A 22,420-nucleotide genomic window follows, 5' to 3' on the forward strand; every position below is an offset into this window, starting at 1 on the left:
TCGTCACAGGATGCAGTACAAATTCGTTACAGCCGTCCAAAGTGACGAGTTATAGCCAACATCTTGCGAGGTTGTAAATTCCCGTGGTTTATGTAAAATACGAGTATAGCGTGTGTAGTGGTTGCTTCCGCAATGGAAGCAATGGAATTCTCGCACGTACAAATAATTTAAATGATCCTGCTATTAACAACCTACACCTAGGTATTTCCATAAAACGAAGTATCGTATTATGGTTTTACTTCACTTCCGTCTAGCACATAAAACCAATCACTTCTGTCAGGACGCTACTAAAATGAATCACAGCTTGATAACGTAAATTATTTACTCTCGAAAAACAAGTAGAGTGCAAAAATTTGTATAAATATGAAGTACACAATACTAGCTTCTACCCTACGTGTAATTTCGATACTGGCAGAACATATGTTTGACTTACTATAGACCGTGCTCCCATTACCTGACGGACCCAAAATTAGCTGATACTGATTAGTGGTGACAAAGAGAAATCTACATCCTGACTGACACTATCAGAAAAACGTAGTGGACAAACAAATGGAACCCAATACATTTACTGTGAATTTCCTTTACTTCATGTCTACGGTCACAAATTTTTGTGTCCTCAGATTACCGGTTTCGGTCAATAATGACCATCTTCATATCTGTTTTATACAAACATGTACTAATATACTGGAGCCATAGTGGCATCGTCAAATTTTAAACACAAAATCAGCGCCAGCATTTGACGATGCGTCTCTTCCTCCAGAATATTAGGATATGTTTGTTTAAAACAGATCTGAAGATGGTCATCATTGACCGAAACCAGTAGTCTGAGGACATACAAATTTGTGACCCTAGACTTGAAGCAAAGAAAACTTATTCTTCTCTCGGGTCAATGTTTAATTCGTGACCATGTCGCAGCTTGTGAAACATCTATTGTGTGTTTGCCCATCCTTGGACCTGGAGTGCACATACCAGCTACTGAAGTACGAAGAGCAGTTGTACTGTATAGATGATCTGCTCGTTGGGGCATTGGCCGCCGTGCAGATGATGTATGCGGCGTACCTGCAATTCTCTGCCAACACAGTGGACACAGTATGTCGCCCACAAACTCCTAGAGTTGAAATACCTCAGTACAAGACAGAAGCCAAGATATCTGTTTGCACACTAGCCAGGAACAGAAATTCTAGTCAAGTATTCTTCCGTAAGGATTCCACAGAGAGCTAAAGAATCGTCAGTCAAGTAAACAGAATAAAATCTCTGTTCAGGCACTCGCTGTGTCACAAGCGACATTTCTCAAAATCTAACTGACAGATCCTCTGCTGTGGTTCACACCAGTGAAGTTTCTACGTCGATCCCAAAGGAAAATGTCGTCGATCGATCCCTGCAGGGAAGTGCCTCTCCACAGCACACCCCTCTCCCTCCTGGCGACATGACGTGTATGTCTACACTCAGGCGACAAATCCCCGTGGCTGATACAGAAATATTACCTCCTATTACACGGGTCATGAATCTCCCAACCAGTCACCTCAAGCTTATCGTCTTATCAGATGATTTTCTAAAAGTTTCCATTTTCCCTCCTACACCCTTTGCATCTGTCAGTCAAATACGAATCTCTGCTTTTCAGTGGGAAGCATAGTCTGGTGCTTTCTGTGAGAAGATTCCTTGGAGGTTGGCAGGTAACCATTGTTTCTGACCCCGCACATTCCTTCACACTAGATGGATGCCATTTCGCCTTGTTCTACCTACAGTCCTCTTTCTCCAGATACTCTGTGCTGAAATTTATTTTGTTCCACTACAGTCCAGCCTCCCACCTGCACTATCCATGCTATGGGGATTCTGCGGCCTCCAGCAATGTAAACCGCCGCCTCCTCGCTCTACTCTCTCTCAGGGCAATAAGTGTCCGCTCCTGCAGAACACAAGTCTCGTCCAAGCCCCTCTTAAGCCGACAGCAGCTTCTGAGGAATGCATGGCCCATATCGCCCTTTCTGTCAGAGCTCAGGTCTAATTAACTCGCAGACATGGAGTACTACAGAAATTGTTAGTATTCGGTGCTAGCCAGTATCAGCCAATGAAATGATTAATAATCCGCTTGTGCATCGTAAACAATATATATCGAAATATAAATAAAGAAGAATACATAGAATATTAAATGTATGGTGATAAAATCATGACGTCTTAGAAGATGATACAGTGATTTATGGTGTGACAGTTAACAGAATTCCAGAAACAATGCTTTTAAACTTAGGGGGAGGTGTGTTGTACGCAAAGGTACTGTACCTGGGATCACATGATGTTTCTTGGTCTATACTTCCGTCTAGTGACTGGGTTTAGAATAACGTGAAGAAATGTGCACTAGAGACCAACATAGGCAGTTTCTGCCATATCCTACAGTTTCTGTTGTTACTAGGCGTGAGGTTGTCCTTTGTGCGACGTTTGTAAATATTTCAAGCTCTACATATTCAAGTGCTGTATAGTACACTAAATCTATTACGAATATACTGTTAATGCTTCAATTACAGAATTTAATGACAGAATTCTACGTATTTTAAAAATTGGTTATAGAACCTGTGGACAGTTAAGTCATACTTCGTCAGTCGTATATTGTCTTGTAACTTGAAACAGAAGAAGGTGTTTTACCATGGGACATGTGATATTTGCAAATTAACTGAGTTTCGTTAATGTCTTAAAAATTTTACATGTATTGAAAATGGAAATTTTTCTCAGTTACCAGTAGCTTCAATTTCCAAATGTGTTTAACGTGCAACTGGTCTTTGATAAATTTCCTCTTAATTCGATATCGCTTACTGATTATTGGTGTGTCATGGCCTAATAATGTAAAAGACAGAAGACAAAGTACAGTACTGGCAAAATTTTCTCGATTGTGACACTTTTAAATTTTATTCGAGTATTTATTCCTAGGTATACGAACATGTTGTACCTTGGAACATGTTTTCCAATTTGGAAAAAAACCTTTATTTTCTGGAGTAATTTTTGTTATTTCAGAAAGACACTGTAGCAAATAAAAAGTGAATGCCGTCGTTTAAAAATGGAATAAGAAAATAGATTATACCTATGCTACTTGGCTTGCTAGAAGCAAAAGTACGAAAAGTGCTTCAAGCTAAAACGCTCTCTCGTACACCTGTCTTCTTCCCGCACTTAACATGGGATCGCCTGGAGGATTCTGACTATGCCGTGTTTGTAGTGTTTGAAGAGTACACTGCGCTGTTTTATTTATCTGTTGATTGTTGACAACTGACTAATGGAATATGGACTTGGCAGATAACCGTTAAGAAGCGTCAAACGAAGTAGGTATTATTTAATATTATTCGCGAAATTTTGAGGTATATTATCCAACACTTTTCCTATCTTAAATAATTCAGCCATGATCCTCTGAACCACTGTTTCGCAATGCAGAACCTCAAATAGCATACTGTTCGCTTCGGTACTATATCTAACTGAAAGGCGCGTAGAGGTAGACATCAAATCATCACAATCCCATCATATTCATCACTTCTAGTGCTTCTAAATGCCGGTTGTGGTTGTAGATAAGTCTCAGTGAGTCTTCCATGAGTGTTGGTGGAGTACACTCAGGTGATAAAAGTCATGGGATACCTCATAATATCGCGTTCGCTCGACGTAGCACAGAAACTCGATAAGTGAGGATTGAAAAAATTGTTGGAAGTCCCCTGCAAAAAGATTGGGTCGTCCTGCCTCTGAAGTCATCCATAAGTGCGAAAGTGTTGCCGGCGCAGGATTTTGTGCACCAACGGACCTATCGATTATGTCCCATATATGTCCGATTGGTGGCCAAATCACTCTCTCAAATTGTCGAGAATGTTCTTCAAACCAATCGTGGCCCGGTTATATAGCACACTCTCACCCATAAAAATTCCATCGTCGTTTGGGAACATGAAGTCCATGAATGGATAAGTAATAACTGAGAATGGTTGCCTATCGAAGTCGCGAGATCCAAACGATAGATATCGAACGTGCGATCCTAAATCGATCACGCGGCTCTGTTGGCGGGCATGATGAGTATGTTTAAGGTGGTCACTACAGCAATGACAAAAGAAGAGCGTTACAAAAATACTTGTAATTACAAAGGAGACGACTTACCTTACTCGTCGTTGGTGTTGTCGTCACGTGAAAGTCTACGTGATGTGTACGCTACGGGAACAATTCCCTTTTTGCCATAGCCTGGATAAACTCTGCCAGTATCACGCAAGGATATGGGTAGAGGCACCACAGTGACATTGTCTCTGGTCAATACTCTGACAACGAAACACTTACGGGACTCTCGTTCTATTCCACCGAATACTCAAATGTGATCGATTTCACTCTTTGAAGGCCGTCCTCTCTGGTTCTTCCTTCTTGCAATGTGAGGTTCGTCCACTTCAACAACTTTACTTGGTCCAGTCAACCAATCGGTACACTGTCGTTCGTCACTACCACATAACACACTTCTTGGCAAAACCCGAATTAGTCGCACACGGTGTTACCAGATAAGTGAGTTTCCAATGCTGTTGCTTTCAAGATGTAGTCTCGAATCCAGCAAGATAGAAGAATTACGTTGGTCTGGATAGATAACTTAGAAGAGTCGAACCATTTATTCTTCCTGATACTCGTTCGTTTTCCGCACTGTCCGCATAAAATTGTAACGGTATTGCAGCATCGAAAGTCTTCTTACGAAGTTTTACACACTTCGAACCACCACAGTCCTCCTTTCCTCGTCCGGTAGTACTCCATATTTGCGACAAAAAGTCAAACAATTTTCTACGCTGGATAAGAATGGAATTAGATTTTTCCATGCGAGAGAATCCGCCGAAGAAACGTCAGGAACACCAGATATCCCACTCACTACCGACATAAATCGTCTGCGTTTCCCTACCTACTCACAAATAATTCGCGGAGGTATATAATTTATAGCAACTATGGGAACGACGGAAAACAGATAAAAATGACGATCACAAATGATTGACCATAACGCCCGTCACCAGAGTTGCGCCGGCCGCTGTGGCCGTGCGGTTCTAGGCGCTTCAGTCTGGAACCGCGTGACCGCTACGGTCGCAGGTTCGAATCCTGCCTCGGGCATGGATGTGTGTGATGTCCTTAGGTTAGTTAGGTTTAAGTAGTTCTAAGTTCTAGGGGACTGATGACCACAGATGTTAAGTCCTAGTGCTCAGAGCCATTTGAACCATTTGAACCAGAGTCGCATGATCGATTTAGGATCGCACGTTCGATCTGTATCGTTTGGACCCTGCGACTTCGATAGGCAATCATTCTTGGAAAGTACCAGTGGCTAACCGAACATAGCATTTCCAGTTAATGATCAGTTCCATGTCAACGTGACCCACACCATCACCGAGCCACCACCACTTTGCAAAACTTGTTGAAACTTGAGGTCGTTGCTTCGTGGGGTCTGCGCCACACTCGAACCCTACCATCAGCTCTTACCAACTGAAATCGTGACTCATCTGACCAGGCCACAGTTTTCCAATCGTCTAGCGTCACGAGCCCAGGAGAGGCGCTGCAGGTGATGTCGTGCTGTTAGCAAAGACACTCGCGTCAGTCGTCTGCAGCCATAATCCATTAACGCCTTATTCCACCGTACTGTCCTAACGGATACGTCCATCGTATGTTTCTGCGGCTATTTCACGTAGCGTTGCTTGTCTGTTAGCACTGACAAATCTACCCACGCGCCGCTGCTTTCGGTCTTTTAAGTGAACGCCGCCGGTCACTGCGCTGTCCGCGATGAGAGATTACGCCTTGAATTTGGTGTTCTCGGCACACTATTGACACTGTAAATCTCGGAATATTGAATTCCCTAACGAATTCCGAAATGGAATGTCCCATACATTTGGCTTCAACTGCCATTCCGCATTCATGGTCTGTTAATTTCAGTCGTGCGGCCATAATCACGTCGGAGAGCTTTTTACATGAATCATCTGAATACAAATGACAGCACCGCCAATGCACTGCCCCTTTATATCTTGTGTACACGATACCAACACCACCTGAACATGTGCGTCTCACTATTCCATGATTTTTTGCACCTCGGTGCTTTAAATGCTAGAATGTTGAGGTACATAAGGACCTTCTTCTGCCACGTGTCATGCGGTCTTCTTCTCGGTTTCTTCCCTGGGACAATCGATCCGGAGTCATCGGGCAGTCCTGAGGGAAGCCATCCTCTTCATACGGCCATACCAAAACTGCAATCGCTTCAGTTGAAGGGTCACCGGCAAGCGTGTTCCTAATAGTAGTTCTTGTCGAATGTCCTCATTCCCCTTTTTATATTTATATTTGCCATAGGCAAGAAAGGAGAAACTTCTCTTGCTTAGTGATGGTTGCTGATCGTTCCACTAACAATTGCTGCTTCTAGATCATATTTTAGTGTAGGTAGGAAGCACGCTGTTTGCTGGCTAATGTCGACGATTGTGGAAAAGCTCCATCGCAAATCAGCGGCCGTAAGATGTTTGGTTTTCCGCTTTCAATATCTTGATGCATAGTGTTGTCTGAGGAAATAACGGTGCCCAAGTACTGGAAGTTATTCACCACATCTACCTCCTGATCTCAAATTCTTAGATGGACTCACAAAGTGCGATATATTCGCAAACAAAAACATTGATCGAGGAAACTGTAAAATTTGTTTCTTTTATTGCAGTCTATAATCACAAAACCTCTCGTCAACCTATCGATTTCAGCCTGTGATGTACATTTCAGAGCTGTTTGAAACATGTCCTAATATAATAAATGCGGAATATCTTTATTACAGTCTGTTAAGTGAGATCGTAATGTCGGCCGGTGTGGCCGAGCGGTTCTAGGCGTTTCAGTCTGGAACCGCGCAACCGCTCCGGTCGCAGGTTCGAATCCTGCCTCGGGCATGGATGTGTGTGATGTTCTTAGGTTAGTTAGGTTTAAGTAGTTCTAAGTTCTAGGGGACTGATGACCTCATGTTAAGTCCCATAGTGCTCAGAGCTATTTGAACCATATTTTAAGATCGTAGTCGGGTTACTCAGTAGAAAAATGTATTTGACAACAAACTAAATCATTTACATACATCATACACGAGCAAAAGAAAAATGCAGTTATAATTAATAACATGTCCAGTCGTCCGCTGCGTCGATAATTGGTTGGAATCTCCGAAGCATGCTTGAATCAAAGTTTTCCCCGTATTCAAGTGGAAGAAACTCAGAATTTGCGTTGACATTTGTTTCAAAGTGAAGATCTCTTTCTCCTTTTTTTCCAGCAATGGCTGCTGCCGTGCTTCGGATCCTTGCCCTCCTGCAGTATACGATCTTCATTTTTGTCGATGAAGCAAAGTTAGGCAGTCGGCATCAGACATCTTTGGTAAACGCGAGTCGTAAGCTGCACTCATGTCTCTTCTTGTGTATCTTAGTCAAGAATTCAACTAACGCTTGAAGATTGCATGAAGGACAAAGCTTACCTCTGTTGGGTTGTAGAAGAACTAAGGCGATATCTTTTACCACCCGTACATGCTGCCAACCACGCTCTTACTTAACAGACTGTATAATGGGACATGTTTTAAACAGATCTGAAGATGGTCACCACAAAGCGAAATCCATAGTTTGACTAAACTTTTTATGGTCATAGACTGAAATAAAAGCAACAGATACTAGTCAGATGAACTGATGGAGAGTTTCTGCTACATACCAAAACAACTTTATCGTTTGTTACGAATTTCAGAATAATTTTCATGATTTGTTCATGCTCAAATTTGGTTTGTATCTCCACTTAAGTCGTTGTCTAAACCCCTACACCATTGGCAAAATCTTAAGCAATGTTTTTTGGGTGTTTTCACTGCTTCTAAAACTTTATCCGTTGTGCTGAAGGAAGACGAGCGGCAAAATGCAGCTTTCCTTTTGGAATACACGCCTTATTTCTAAAAATCACCCTGACTTTCCATTTCGGCTCTGTACATTGCTTTTAGTTTCGTGATATAATCGAATTACTCGAGAATATGTGACACAGAACATGCATAAAGATGCAGACTCTTAACGAAGATATGAGCGTACGGAATATGTTCTCAGATAAGTGAGTAGACCAAAGACTTTTTCCGTAAGAGAAACCAGTGCGCTATCCTGGACGGAGAGTGTTCATCAGGGACAGGGATAGCATCAGGACTGTGATTGGACCGCTATTGCCCTATGAATACATAAACGTTCTAACAGATTATTGTCTGCGTTTCTAAAAGATTATGGTGAACGGCAGTCTGCGACCGTTTGCTGCTGATGGTGTGGTGTATGGGAATGTGTAGTGGTTGAGTGACTGTTGGACGAAATAGGATGACACGCAGAGAATTTCTGTTTGGTGTGGCAATTGGAATCTTGTTCTAAATTTGGAAAAATCTAAATTAATGCATCTGAGTAGGAACCACAATCCTGTAATGTTCTAATACAGAATAAGTGGTATGATGCCTGACACTGTAACATCGATTTAACATCTAGGCGTAAAGTTGCAAAGGGAGATGAACTTGAACGAGCACGTGAGATCGGTTGTAGGGAAGGTGAGTGGTCGATATGGGTTTATTGGGATTAAATGTAGACATCGAAGATCAAAGCTGTGTTGCCAGATTTGTTACTGGCTGGTTCGATCAACATGCGAACTATTGCGGAAATGCTCCATGAACTCAAACGGGAGGAGTCACTGGAGGCGGGGGAGGAGAAAGCGCTCTTGTTGGAAAATACTATAGAGAACGAAGGCTGCAGAATGAATCTGCTGCCACCAGTGTATATCTCGTGTAAAGACCGCGAAGACAAAATAAGAAAAAGGGACTCATACGGAAGCCTGTAGACAGTCGTTTCTCCCTCATTAGTATATACGTAGATGTAGAAGTGGACTGGTATCTTCGCTTCACTTAAAACTGTGTGTCTCATACGCCAAAAATAATGTTCCCTATAAAATCAGAAAAACTATCGACGTTTGTCGTAATTGTGTGTTCATAAGTACACAATGCAACGCTATTTCATATAGAAATGTAGCACGTTAACATGACTTAACACTACGAAGGGGGTTCGATAAGTAATGCAACTCATTTTTTCCCCTGAAAGCAGGTTGAATTTTATTTAGAATTCCAATACACCATATTATCCCCTACTCTTTTGGCTACGAAGCCCTATTTCCAACATAATCTACCTATAACGCGACTGCCTTACACCACCTTACTGGGAGGCCCTGGTACCACTCTACTGGTCGACGTCGGACCAACGTCTTGTAGCATCAATAATTTCCATCTCATCCACGTACTGCTTCGCGTGATGTGCATCCATCACTGGGCCAAACAGATGGAAGTCGGAAGATGTGAGATCCGGGCTGTGGTGTGGATGACGATGATGATGATGATGTTGATGATGTTTGGTATGTGGGGCGCTCAACTGCGCGGTTATCAGCGCCCGTACAAATTCCCAACAATTGCTCAGCCCAATTTCGCCACTTTCATGAATGATGATGAAATGATGAGGACAACACCATCACCCAGTCATCTCGAAGCAGGCGAAAATCCCTGACCCCGGGACCCCGTGTTCGGGAAGCGAAAACGTGACCGCGAGACCACGAGCTGATAACTGGTGTGGCCGGCCGCGGTGATCTCGCGGTTAAGGCGCTCAGTCCGGAACCGCGCGACTGCTACGGTCGCAGGTTCGAATCCTATCTCGGGCATGGATGTGTGTGATGTCCTTAGGTTAGTTAGGTTTAAGTAGTTCTAAGTTCTAGGGGACTGATGACCACAGAAGTTAAGTCCCATAGTGCTCCGAGCCATTTGATAACTGGTGTGGATGAGGAATAACAGTCGAATGAAGTTTTACTGCCGCGCAGGATTAGCCGAGCGGTCTTGGGCGCTGCAGTCGTGGACTGTGGGGTTGGTCCCGGCGGAGGTTCGAGACCTCCCTCGGGCATGGGTGTGTGTGCGTTTGTCCTTAGGATAATTTAGGTTAAGTAGTGTGTAAGCTTAGGGACTGATGACCTTAGCAGTTAAGTCCCATAAGATGTCACACACATTTGAACATTTGTAGTTTAGTGACCTCCTCTCGCGTGTGCAACTTGTGTGACGCCCTGCGTTGTTATGGAGAGGGAGAAGTTCGTCTGCAATTACACGTTGAAGACGTTTCTTCAATTTCAGAACACTTCAGAGTTTGTCGTTGCACCATGAGGCTGGACCTCAAACAGAATAACCTCTTCAGAGTCCCAGACGAAAGTCGCCATGACTTTACCGACTGAGGGTGCGGTTGCGAACTTTCTCTTCGGAGGAGAGGTGGTGAGGCGCCATTCCACGGATTGCCGTTTTGTTTCTGGTTAGAAGTGATGAAACCATGATTCATCTTCTGTGACGACGTTCCACGAAAAACTGTCACGATCAGCCTCGTGACACGCAAGCAATCCGCACAGGTGGTTCTTCGTTGCTCTGCATGGTCTCCCGTTAGGCGGCGAGGAACCCAGTGGGCACACTCCTTTGAGTGTGCCAACTGGTGGACGAGTCCAGTCATGCAACGAAATCTTTGATTATGATCCGTCGATCACGGCAAATGAGAGTGTCCGCAAGTTTCAACATTGCAAGAGTCACAGCTGTGTGCGGCCGGCCGGAACCCCTGAGATCGGACAGGCTTGTGTAGTCTTGTTACGATGATGATAGACGCTTCGGCCAAAGACTCACCATGCTTTTGTTCACTGACAGATCTCCGTAGACATTCTTCAAGCGCCTATGTATTTTCGCGATGCTCTGGTTTTCCGCCAAAAGAAACTCGATGACAGCTCTCTGCTTGGAACGCGCATCCGTTTTTGACGCCATTTTGAAGGCTACGTATAGCGACGCCACCTATCGGAACTTCTTGAAACTATAGGCGTTGAAACGGGAATACTCCACGATGTCCTACAACAAAGTACGCATTTTCTCAGCAGAAACTGGCCGAGAAAAAAATCTGTTGCATTACTTATTGAGCACCCCTCGTACAATCGATGAACGTATATCTGATAACAGAGCTAGATGATCAACTTTTAATAATATGCGAGACGAGACAATAATACGACTTCTCATAGCTGAGGAAATATTCTGCGTTAAAGGTGTAACTTGCGGAAACAAGAAATCCTCTCTCCCCCTCCCCCCCCCCCCCAATATCTGCCGCTGTGTTGCCTGTAGTGTTGTTTTAAGTGAGTGTCGAGTGTTATGCGTCCCCTGCCAGTGTTGCGAACAGCCACCATACTGTCGCTAGTTGTGTTTTTATCTCGTTCGAACAGAAACCAGACTGTCGCTGTGTTTTTTAATTGTGCCTGTCTATTTACTATGTGTTTTAATCAGCATCAGCCACCGTTTGTTTTTGTATTTTCTTCGCATCTTTTTCTCCATGTTTCAGTTTCTAACAGTCACCCTTTTATCGCCTGCTTTTATTGTTCTTATATTTCCTCATTCCGTTTTTTAACTTTTCTGTAGGCTGCAGAGCGGCGTATTGTGCTGCTACCAGCCCCAATAATGAAAAAAAAGAAAAAGAAAAGAAACAAGAATATGCCTCAGAAACACACACACACACACACTGGAGAAAACAAACGGATGATGCCAAAGAGGATCCAAAAACCAGTGTTTTTAACAAGCAAAATCCTAACGGATACGACTTCTGCAAACGAAAATTCAGAGTCGGCGCAAGCATACCGAGAACGATCCTGCGTTGTGAACAGATTATAATGGCTAACAATTGTGACATAGCATTCATATGACGCTACGGGAAGTTTATCTTTATAGCTGCTAATGTATGGTTACGTTCGAGGAAAGGACAAGGCTGGCCACCTCTGGTTGAAGGTTACAGTTTGCATTTGTGGAAAGTGAGCGAGTTTAGTGGCCGCGAGCGGTTCTGGCGTGACTACCGGAGTTCTGACGTAGAGGGTCTGCTGGAAGGAGGCCGGACCCATTGGTGCTGCTCTTTGCAGGAGTTTCTGTGGTAAACCCCTGGCTATCCACTTCAGCTACGAATGGAGCCCTGCCTGTAAGCCCACAGAGAACTGCAATGTATGACAAATTCACCTTCCAGAACACAGAATACAGAATAGAAAGCTATGGTGCCGCTAGCCTACAGTGGGAAAACTCGTTGGCTTCCCTCTGAAATCGAGTTATCCAAGCATGTGGATGTTGTCCGGCACCTCGCTTTGGAGTGGAGGTTCAAAAAATGGCTCTGAGCACTGTGGGACTCAACTGCTGAGGTCATTAGTCCCCTAGGACTTAGATCTAGTTAAACCTAACTAACCTAAGGACATCACAAACATCCATGCCCGAGGCAGGATTCGAACCTGCGACCGTAGCGGTCTTGCGGTTCCAGACTGCAGCGCCATTAACCGCACGGCCATTTCGGCCGGCTTGGAGTGGAGGACTCGACTAATGAGTACAACCTGGGAGGAGTTAATACTAACCTTCTGCATTCTACAATGCATTCAGTGAGCCAAGAATGGTAAGTTTGTACTGCGTTCCTCTGTGTTCTGGAGGAGAAAGAAAAGTTCTCACCGGTCACTGTGTTAATGGCTGGAGGTCCTCCCCTCCAGACTGAATTCTGCGAGAGTCAGAGAGTTAGGAGGACACGAGGATTCCTCTTCGGACCTGCCGTGGAAAGGACGTCTGGGCCTGTCCTAACGTTGGCGGCAGCTATTCTAGGCCACCATCTCGGCCATTTTGCATTCGCTGCTGACGTGCGTTGGAGCGCATTTGCGCTGAGTTCTAAGTAAGTTTCACATTTCCCAATTAGCGCTATCCGTTGTCTGAGGAACTCACAATTTATAGGATTTTCAGCGCAACTTGGGTTGCTTAATTACTCGTGTTTTTTCTCGAGTTTTGCACTAGATTACTTTGCATTTGCGAGCACTCGAGTAGTCTTCCAGCTAGATTTGACGTACCTACCAACGTGTTATTCCGTCCAAACAGACCTTGAAGGCCAAACGGTCCGACCGACAGCCGTGTAATCCTGAGACCCTAGGCGTCATTGGATGCATGTGGTCAGCACAACGTTATCCCAACCGTTGTCAGTTTTCGTAACCTGAGGCACTACTTCCCAATCATGTAGCTCCTCAATTTGCCCGTTTGCCAAAAGCAGTCGGCAACCCGGACAGTGACCCATCCAAGTGCTAGCCAAGCCCAACACCGCTTAACTTCGATGACCTGACAGAAACCTGTGTTATCACTGCGGCACCACCGTTGGATTTCCTATGTCTCACATTAAAACATAAAATACAAATAAGCTCCTTATGAGCCACTATGTGCCATTAATGTTCAGAGAATTGATTATTCTCGTGGTACCAACTGATTTAAAATTGTTTTCTTCGGTTCCTGCAGAATATCGTTCACAATCTATATCTACATCTGTATCTACGTGGATACTCTGCAAATCATTCTTAAGTGCCTGGAAGAAGGTTCATCCAACCAACTTCACAATTATTCTCTGTTAGTCCACTCAAGAACAACGCGCGGGGCAAAACGAAAGCCTGTATCTTTCCGTGAGAGCTCTGGTTTCGCTTATCTTATTATGAAAATCGTTTATCCCTATGTAGATCGGCGACTACAAAATATTATCGCATTCGGAGGAGAAAGTTGGTTAGTGAAATTTCGCGAAAAAATCCCGCCGCAACGAGTAACGCCTTTCTTTTAATGATGTCCACCCCAAATCCTGTTTCACGTCCGTGAATCTCTGTCCCCTATTTCGGGATAATACGGAACGTGCTGCTCCTCTTTGTACTTTCTTGATGTATTCCGTTAATCTTATCTGGTGAGGATCCCAAACAGCGCAGCAGTATTCTAAACCAGGATGAACTAGCAATTTAATTACAAGCCGCTTGTGAGCTGCCATGTCTAAAGCCTTCTGGAAATATAGAAATACGGAATCAGTTTGAAATCCCTTGTCGATAGCACTTAACACTTCGTGTGAGCAAAGAGCAAGTTGTGTTTCACAAGAGCGATGTTTTCTAAATCTGTGTTGACCGATATTGTCCAGTGCATTCTTGTAAAAAATGTTTTAAAAATGGCTCTGAGCACTATGGGACTCAACATCTTAGGTCATAAGTCCCCTAGAACTTAGAACTACTTAAACCTAACTAACCTAAGGACATCACACACACCCATGCCCGAGGCAGGATTTGAACCTGCGACCGTAGCAGTCCCGCGGTTCCGGACTGGAGCGCCAGAACCGCATGGCCACCGCGGCCGGCTGTAAAAAATGTAAAATAGCTCTGAGCATTATGGGACTTAACTTCTGTGGTCATCAGTCCCCTAGAACTTAGAACTACTTAAACCTAACTAACCTAAGGACATCACACACATCCATGCCCGAGGCAGGATTCGAACCTGCGACCATAGCGGTCACGCGGTTCCAGTCTGTAGCGCCTAGAACCGCTTGGCCACTACGGCCAGTCTGCATTCTTGCGTTGTGATTGTAAACCCCCATTGTTCTACAACTATTCCTAACTAGGCGACCCATAGTAATAAATATAGTTAAGTATATATCTAGGAGGGCTATTCCGAAAGTAGGGTCCGGTTGGCCACGAATTGTAAAGCACTCTGAAAATGAAAAATGTTTATTTGCAAACAGTTAGCCACACCTTCCAGCTTCTTCTCTTGATAGTCGCCATTCCGGTTTAGACATTTGTCGTAGCGTTTTAGCAACGTTCCAATACTATTGTCATAGAAATCAGCCGCCTGTGGTTTTCGCCAGTTCTCTAGGCTGTTTTGCAGCCCGTTGTCTGTGCCAAAATGTTGTCTTCATACCAGCGGTACATGTCAGCTGAGTCGAACAATAAAGGGAGACAATTCCGGGCTGAATGGTAGGTGCTGAAACACTTCCCATCCAAAATGCTGCCGGAGTATCTTCATTGCCCCTCCAGAGTGTGACCGAGAATTGTCATGAAGAAGTAAACGCATAACAGTTATGTGGGATTGCATGAAATCTCTCACCAGGCCCTCGTACTTGGCGGGAGGCAGTATTTATCTATGCATCTTTACAAGCTCACTGCGTGCTCAGAAATGAAAAGAGCGAAGTGACGGGCATACTAGAGACACTGCCCAATACATCTGTGAAAGCTTCGTCGGATTTTCACTGCTGTTTCCATCTCGCACCCGATCGTTCCTTACTTTCCGAATAGCCCTTGTAATTTGTTGCTTCTCTGTGACAGTTGCAATACTGATGCCCACTCTTTGGATATTCTGATTAATTTATTTAAGTTAATGTATAAGGAGCGTTACATTCGATCCACTAGCATTTCGATGTTGAAGTCGAAAGTAGGCAGACAGCACCCACAACTACCGAGCCCTAACACAATATAGACATAACGTCTCATTGGAACGCTTATAGTTTAAGGGAGAACGACAGCGTGACGGTGGAAATAACTCGATTATTTAAATACGGGATTCGAGTGTATATACATACATTGAAGAATTATTCACCAAAATATTATGCACGAACTCCAAAAAGTGACGATTTTGAGAGCGTTTATCCGGCCGCGCTGGCCGATAGGTTCTAGGAACTTCAGTCCGGAACAGCGCGACTGCTACGGTCGCAGGTTCGAATCCTGCCTCGGGCATCGATGTGTCTGATGTCCTTAGGTTAGTTAGGTTTCAGTAGTTCTAAGTTCTAACCGGTTCCCGTCAGATCACCGAAGTTCAGCGCTGTCGGGCTGGGCTGGCACATGGATGGGTGACCATCCGGACTGCCGAGCGCTGTTGGCAAGCGGGATGCACTCAGTCCTTGTGAGGCAAACTGAGGAGCTACTTGATTGAGAAGTAGCGGCTCCGGTCTCGGAAACTGACATACGGCCGGGAGAGCGGTGTGCTGACCACATGCCCCTCCATATCCGCATCCAGTGACGCCTGTGTCTGAGGATGACACGGCGGGCGGTCGGTACCTTTGGGCCTTCATGGCCTGTTCGGGCGGAGTTTACTTTTTAGTTTTTAGTTCTAAGTTCTAGGGGACTGATGACCTCAGATGTTAAGTCCCACAGTGCTCAGAGCCATTTTTTGTGAGCGTTTGAAATGGAGCGTGTACAACACAAAACCCCATTGCCACGTTATCGATGATATCACCCCTATTTATACCGATTCGAGTGAACATTGCTGGAGCGTTATTTGGGCGGTTTTACTCAAAATGAAAACGAAAGTTTCAATAGCCTCATTTGGAGATACGCTCCAAAAATAACATCAAGCCGAAGCAAAATTATCAACATCGTTTCAATGCATATTCAGTGTATGCCATAGTGCATTAATTCACGTGGCAAATGCCCTTCAAATCAAAATCGGCGATGAGATGCGCTGATCCTGTGAAGATAGAGACGCCAGCGGCTATGCGCTCAGCGACGAAAAGGGCTTCGAGGACGAAAATTAGGGCTTATCAGGTCAAAGTAGCAGAAAGCGGCCATCCACTAGACGGGGCGACAGTTATTATGGACCAGGCATCGACGATAACCCGTAAGTTTCAAGCTTTGACCCTTTTTTTAATATGATAAATACTTGTCAATCTTTAAACGTGTTTTTCTGAATACCATGTTTTACGGCATGGTTGTCGTCACACCCATGCTACAATTTTCATTCAATTTTAATGATTTGTGGTCTCCCTTGAACCAGATCTTCAGTCCATCGTAGCCGATTTTTTTGATGTTGATATTTAGAATTTTCTTCCGCCAAAAAACGAGGGGCCCAAAAATGAGCATTTTTTCAAATGTCTACAATTGCGCCAAATTTTTTTTTCAGATCGCTACGATGAACTAATATTACATCTGTAAGGATCAGGGAGATACGTTAATTTCATGTATCAGATAACCACAAACGGTGTTACGGCAACAATCGTCAGTTTATCTCCTTTGAGAGTTGCCTCGGGAAAATCTCAATTACACAGTGAAGATATTAATATTTTCAATAAAAACAGCAATAAAAATTCCAACGTATGCTTTATGTTACTGCGCAAAGTCAGCGCCGGCACGCCAGTCGGGAACGACAGAGAAGTGACGGATGTGAGAAGAGGTCAGCCTATCGTACGCTGACCGACCTCCCTCCAGGACGACAACGCGACAAAAAAATGATCAAATGTGTGTGAAATCTTAAGGGACTTAACTGCTTAAAAGGTCACCAGTCACTAAGCCTACACACTACTTAACCTAAATTATCCTAAGGACAAACATACAGACCCATGCCCGAGGGAGGACTCTAACCTCCGCCGGGATAAGCCGCGCCGTCCATGACAGCAGCGCCTCAGACCGCTCGGCTAATCCCACGCGGCTATCACAACGCGACAGCAGCGGCCCCTAGGTGATAATGATATAAGCGCCACGGCCAACTGGTGGCAGCCCACTTCCATAGCAGCTTCAGCGTTAGCCACTTCGTTAGCCGACGCATCTAGTCTCCTCATTAGCACTCTCTAGCACAGTTAGAAAGCAGCAGTTACTGAAAAGACTGATTATTTTCTTCGTCGCCCTTTGCATGCGACACTTCTGCGTAATCGAAGTTAAGTATTTGTATTTGCCTACCTGTATGGATGTGAAACATGGACGATAAATAGTTTGGACAAGAAGAGAATAGAAGCTTTCGAAATGTGGTGCTACAGAAGAATGCTGAAGATTAGATGGGTAGATCACATAACTAATGAGGAGGTATTGAACAGGATTGAGGAGAAGAGGAGTTTGTGGCACAACTTGACTAGAAGAAGGGATCGGTTGGTAGGACATGTTCTCAGGCATCAAGGGATCACCAGTTTAGTATTGGAGGGCAGCGTGGAGGGTAAAAATCGTAGGGGGAGACCAAGAGATGAATACACTAAGCAGATTCAGAAGGATGTAGGTTGGAGTAGGTACTGGGAGATGAAGCTTGCACAGGATAGAGTAGCATGGAGAGCTGCATCAAACCAGTCTCTGAAGACCTCAAGAACAATATCTGTAATAAAACTTATTAATACGAGTTGTTTGATTGTTTGTCTAGTGAACCGAGTGTGCAGGATTCCTAGACACAACGCTTTATTCATTGCAGCCAACCCCATTTGTCTACTACATTCCAGTGCGGAGAAAAAATCCTATATTTGAGCAATATGTTCGTCCATCATCTTGTCTTTCATCCTTAGCATGGTAAAAGTGTAACACCCCACCCGTGAGTTATCTGGTTTTGGTGTGTGTTCACCCCAGGTAATTGACTAACAGATCAACAGAGAGTGCAAAACTGCTGCAATGTCAGATAACACAAAGAAAGTAATAAGGCCCTGTGAGTCCTGATTGAACTGTGGTGGCAGTATTGACATTAATTGGTTCAGAATTGATCCCTTTTAATCAAAAAGGGGTGCACATTGATGTTATATTCAGCTATTGAACACCAGATGCAAATGTTCAACATAAAATTAATTAAGAAAGTGACTTGGGATTTCAACTTCTTGATTGAAAACACATGCAGTCGTTTAGCACAAATTTATTTTAACTCATGACCTTCAATTATCACATTACATGACTCTCCTAACAGGCAGTGCTAATAAATTGCGTTTGCATAGAGTAAAGTGCGATAAATCAAAAGTAATTCCTATCGACTGTTCCAGGTGTAATGCGAAGTGCGAGAAGAATTCTACAATACACGGCCCATGAAACGCTTGTGGAAACTTTGCCGACATGGTCCAACAAATTAATCAGTGGCCGGAGCGGGCGCAATATCATCGAATTCAGCGTGGCGGAGCGGTGTCGTTGTGCGGACGTCGGCCAACTCATGGTGCTGCAAGGCCGCGCTCCTAGCTATCTTGCTCAGTACATAGCTGAACCAAAAATTCCTATCTCCAAGCTCAATCGTTCCATTTGCTAAGTCCTAAACTGCAGAGATGCTCACTCTTTCTCAGGCAAGCTGAGTAAAGAACGCCATCTCCGCACTCTAGGCAAGCTGGGAACGGAAGACCACTACGGAGACTTCTCACAGTCTGCTCTTTGCCTCGGTTTCTCCTCCAGCAAAATCACTTACACCAATTGCAGCACAAGTCGCTTCCCAGCGCCGACCAGTGCCTGCTCTGGGAAGTGAACAAATTCCCACAAAATTTCCCTTCCTCTCAACTTCTGCTATTTAGCTCCTCCCAGGCCACCCGTCAAGGTTAGCGTCTGTACAAACACCAAGTTTTCCAGAATTCTGACTCCCAGGAGAGTACTTCAGATTCCTTGGTGCTATGTTCCCATCGGAGGCCGGCGTATTTCATTCTGTCGCTCTTCACCTGATTTACTTCAAAAATCTGCGGACTGTGAATTCAGCGTGAAGTTGCTATAGTCATGAACACGCATATTTTGACCTCTGTTGACCTCTCCACCATAGCTGTGCGCGGCTTTCTCACATGTTTCACTGAAAACGGGATGACAGACATTTATCAACAGGTGTACAAGTTCTCTGTCTGCTTCCTGGTACACCAGCATGGGGTCAACCAACCCCCTCACTGTCACTCATCTCAAGGCAGCTGGAGGCTTCGCCTCATTACCGCTTTCTCAAGAGTTTGAGCCGCCATAAGCTGCTTATTGTCGCTTCCCTTCGCCGCTCCCCAGCCGCGCGCCGTGGTCAACTCGTACACTTCCCTGGGGTAAACTAGCCTCCAGTAAATCGACGTGTTTTCACAAAGTTTTCATGTCGTGTGAATTACTTTAAAACCATCACCCGACATTAATTACTCCAATACGTCCATACTAAACCCTCTACAAGATGCATTGTGCCTTGTCAGCCATTTATGTTCAGCCCTACTGTTCGCTCAACGTGAGTTAGGTGATCTTTAATGACTTCATGTAAGGGGCATAGTTTTTGCCATCTTACAAAAGGGATAAATTTCATAATATTTTAATATCTGCAGATGTGGATAACGGACTTTTGGATTGCAATTTCGTTAACTGCGTAGAGCTGTATACATAGGTCTCGGGAGTAGCGTACAAATTTACCCTCTGGTAAAGCTCCGCGAAACCACAAGCTGACGGCTCGAAACGACCCCGAAGAAGCACATTCCGTTTTATGTCTCCGGGAACTCTGCGTGTGTGAGAGAGGCGCAGACAGCCACGTGCAGGAGGGGGTGGTGGCGGTGGTATGTGGCGTGCTAAAATGGCACTTGCCGGGAATCACGAGTGGCACTCCGTGTGTTGGCGGTGGCGGCAGCAATCCGCCGGCCGTTAGGCGGCGCCTTAATTGCGGCGTGGGCTAGACTCCAGGCTCCGGCTCCAGCTCCGGACTCCGGGGAGCGGCCGCCACGGTGACGTACGGCTGCGGCTCGCTTTTAAAAGCGAATTACTGCCACGGCGGGACTTGGCGCGCCCCCGCGCTTTGTCTCCCCGGAAATGAAGAGCCGTTGGTAACGCCGGTCACGGAGTCCGCCCGCCGCCCACCGGCGAACGCCCTCTCCGCTCGCCGCCCACTACTCGTAATTAGGGGGATGGGGGCGGCGCTTGAGTGCAGCCAGGCGCCGTCTGACGTCATCACCGCAGACGCGGGAACGAGTTGGCCACAAAGAGCACCGCTCCCTGCTCTCACATCGCAATCGGCTCATGTGAACACTTCCGCTGAATAGTCTACGATTTTCTTTTTTGACTTGAAGGCAGTAGGAGCAATCCACTAAATTACCAGGCCCACATAATTAACGTCGATATGCAGCAGGATTTTGAAACATATATTGTGTTAACACATGAAACGTCCCCTTAGAAAAATTGTACATGACTGTGCTTAAACTGACACACAATATTTTTTGCGCAACGGAATCTGACTTTCAATAATCGCTACAAAAGAATGGCCCTGACTAACATTAAACTATACCTTTCACAAATCACTTACCTCACAAAAATCTTCGTTACTCAAGCTGCTGCAATACAGCGAGCGCCACTACTGCCTGCCAAATAAAAGATTCAAACTACTGAAGGCACTAACTACTGATAGGCACAGTTAGCAAATGAAAGATTTTGATAGAGAAAAAACAATGTATTTACCTTAATATTGTTCAAAAGTCATATTATATATATCAGTTCACGACATCCAGTCTTACAAATTTACTGTCTCTGTCCAGATCATCCGCTCTCACAACTCCGCCATCTCACTCCCCACATCCACCACTGATGGCGGCTCACCTCCAACTGCACAACGCTACGTGCTGTTAACAGCCAACTGCCCAACACTACAATAGCAAATTCCAACAATACCACCCAGCCACAGACTGCACACAGTACAGCCAGTGATTTTCATACAGAGCGCTAGGTGGCGGTGGCGTTACCAATATAAGAACCTAAACAGCCTACTCACATAGCCCCCATGCTCCCCACAAAAAATTTTACAAATTGTTTTGGGCACTGGCCAATACATATTTGTCCGTCCTCTTTTAGAAGGGTGTGGGATCCTTATCGGATAGAATTGATGGAAAATAGAAAAAGTTCAACGAGGGGTAGCACGTTTTGTATTATCGCGAAATAGAGGAGAGGGTATCACTGAAATTATACAGGATTTGGGATGGACATTATTAAAACAAATGCGCTTTTCGTTGCGGCGGAGTCTCCTCACTAAATTCCAATCACCAGCTTTCTCCTCGGAATTCGAAAATATTTTTTTGACACCGACCTATATAGGGAGAAACGATCACCAAGATAAAATTAAGGAAATGAGAGCTCGAAAGGAAAGATATAGGTGTTCGTTCTTTCCGCGCGCTATCCGAGATTGGAATAATAGGAATAATAGAGAATTGTGAAGGTGGTTCGATGAACCCTCTGCCAAGCACTTAAATGTGATTTGCAGAGTATACAAGTAGATGTAGATGTAGACATCAGTCTTCTGAGTGGTTTGCTGCAGCCCACCATGAATTTCTCTCCTGCGCGAAACACTATCGCCGGGAAGCACTTACATCATAGCTAGTCCTCAATTATCTGCTGATTGTATCCTCTACGCCATCCTGTACAGATTTTATTACAATCGTAAAACTATCGTAGACTATTGGAAGCAAGCGTAAACTAAGGTAGTTTTCCTAGTGGCTTTGAAGGGTCTCTTCATGAGCCTCTTCATCATGTTGTTTAACATTTAACTAAATGTAGCCTGCTCTGACACCTCAATTCTGGGCGCAGACTGTAAACTACAGAAACAAAATAGAGACTGAGTAGATGAGTGTGCCTATAGAGCCACAAGGTATATTACCTTCATTAATGGAGACGACCATCGACCTAGTGTAGCAAAAGTGTGGTTCACACGAAGAGCTGACAAGTTTCCATTGATTGACGGTTGTATTACGATGGTCCCGTGCCCACTGCATCCATAACTGACGATGTCGTTGGGTCAACAAGTCAACACGTAGGGGTGGTCTGCTGAGGAACTCTATGTTGAACAATATACGGTGAACGGTGTGCTACGAAATGCTTGCGCGTGCACCAGCGTTGTGCTCTTCCAGCAGAGATGCCACAGATCACCATCTATCCTACTTTAAAGAGCAGACAACCC

The 22,420-nt window shown here is 44.7% G+C and overlaps 1 protein-coding gene across 1 annotated transcript in view; it reads right to left on the reverse strand.

The window, feature by feature from the left end:
* Positions 1-20,428, reverse strand: part of LOC124620019 (protein lev-9-like) — an 85,646-nt gene extending 65,218 nt beyond the window's left edge. Inside the window, exon 1 of the mRNA XM_047146686.1 lies at positions 20,338-20,428. Within this exon, the coding sequence (XP_047002642.1) occupies positions 20,338-20,428 (91 nt within the window). The remainder of the gene's footprint in view (positions 1-20,337) is intronic.
* Positions 20,429-22,420: the final 1,992 nt, after the last annotated feature.

The sequence above is a fragment of the Schistocerca americana genome, chromosome 6 (genome assembly GCF_021461395.2).
Source record: "Schistocerca americana isolate TAMUIC-IGC-003095 chromosome 6, iqSchAmer2.1, whole genome shotgun sequence".
Classification (NCBI taxonomy): Eukaryota; Metazoa; Arthropoda; class Insecta; order Orthoptera; family Acrididae; genus Schistocerca; species Schistocerca americana.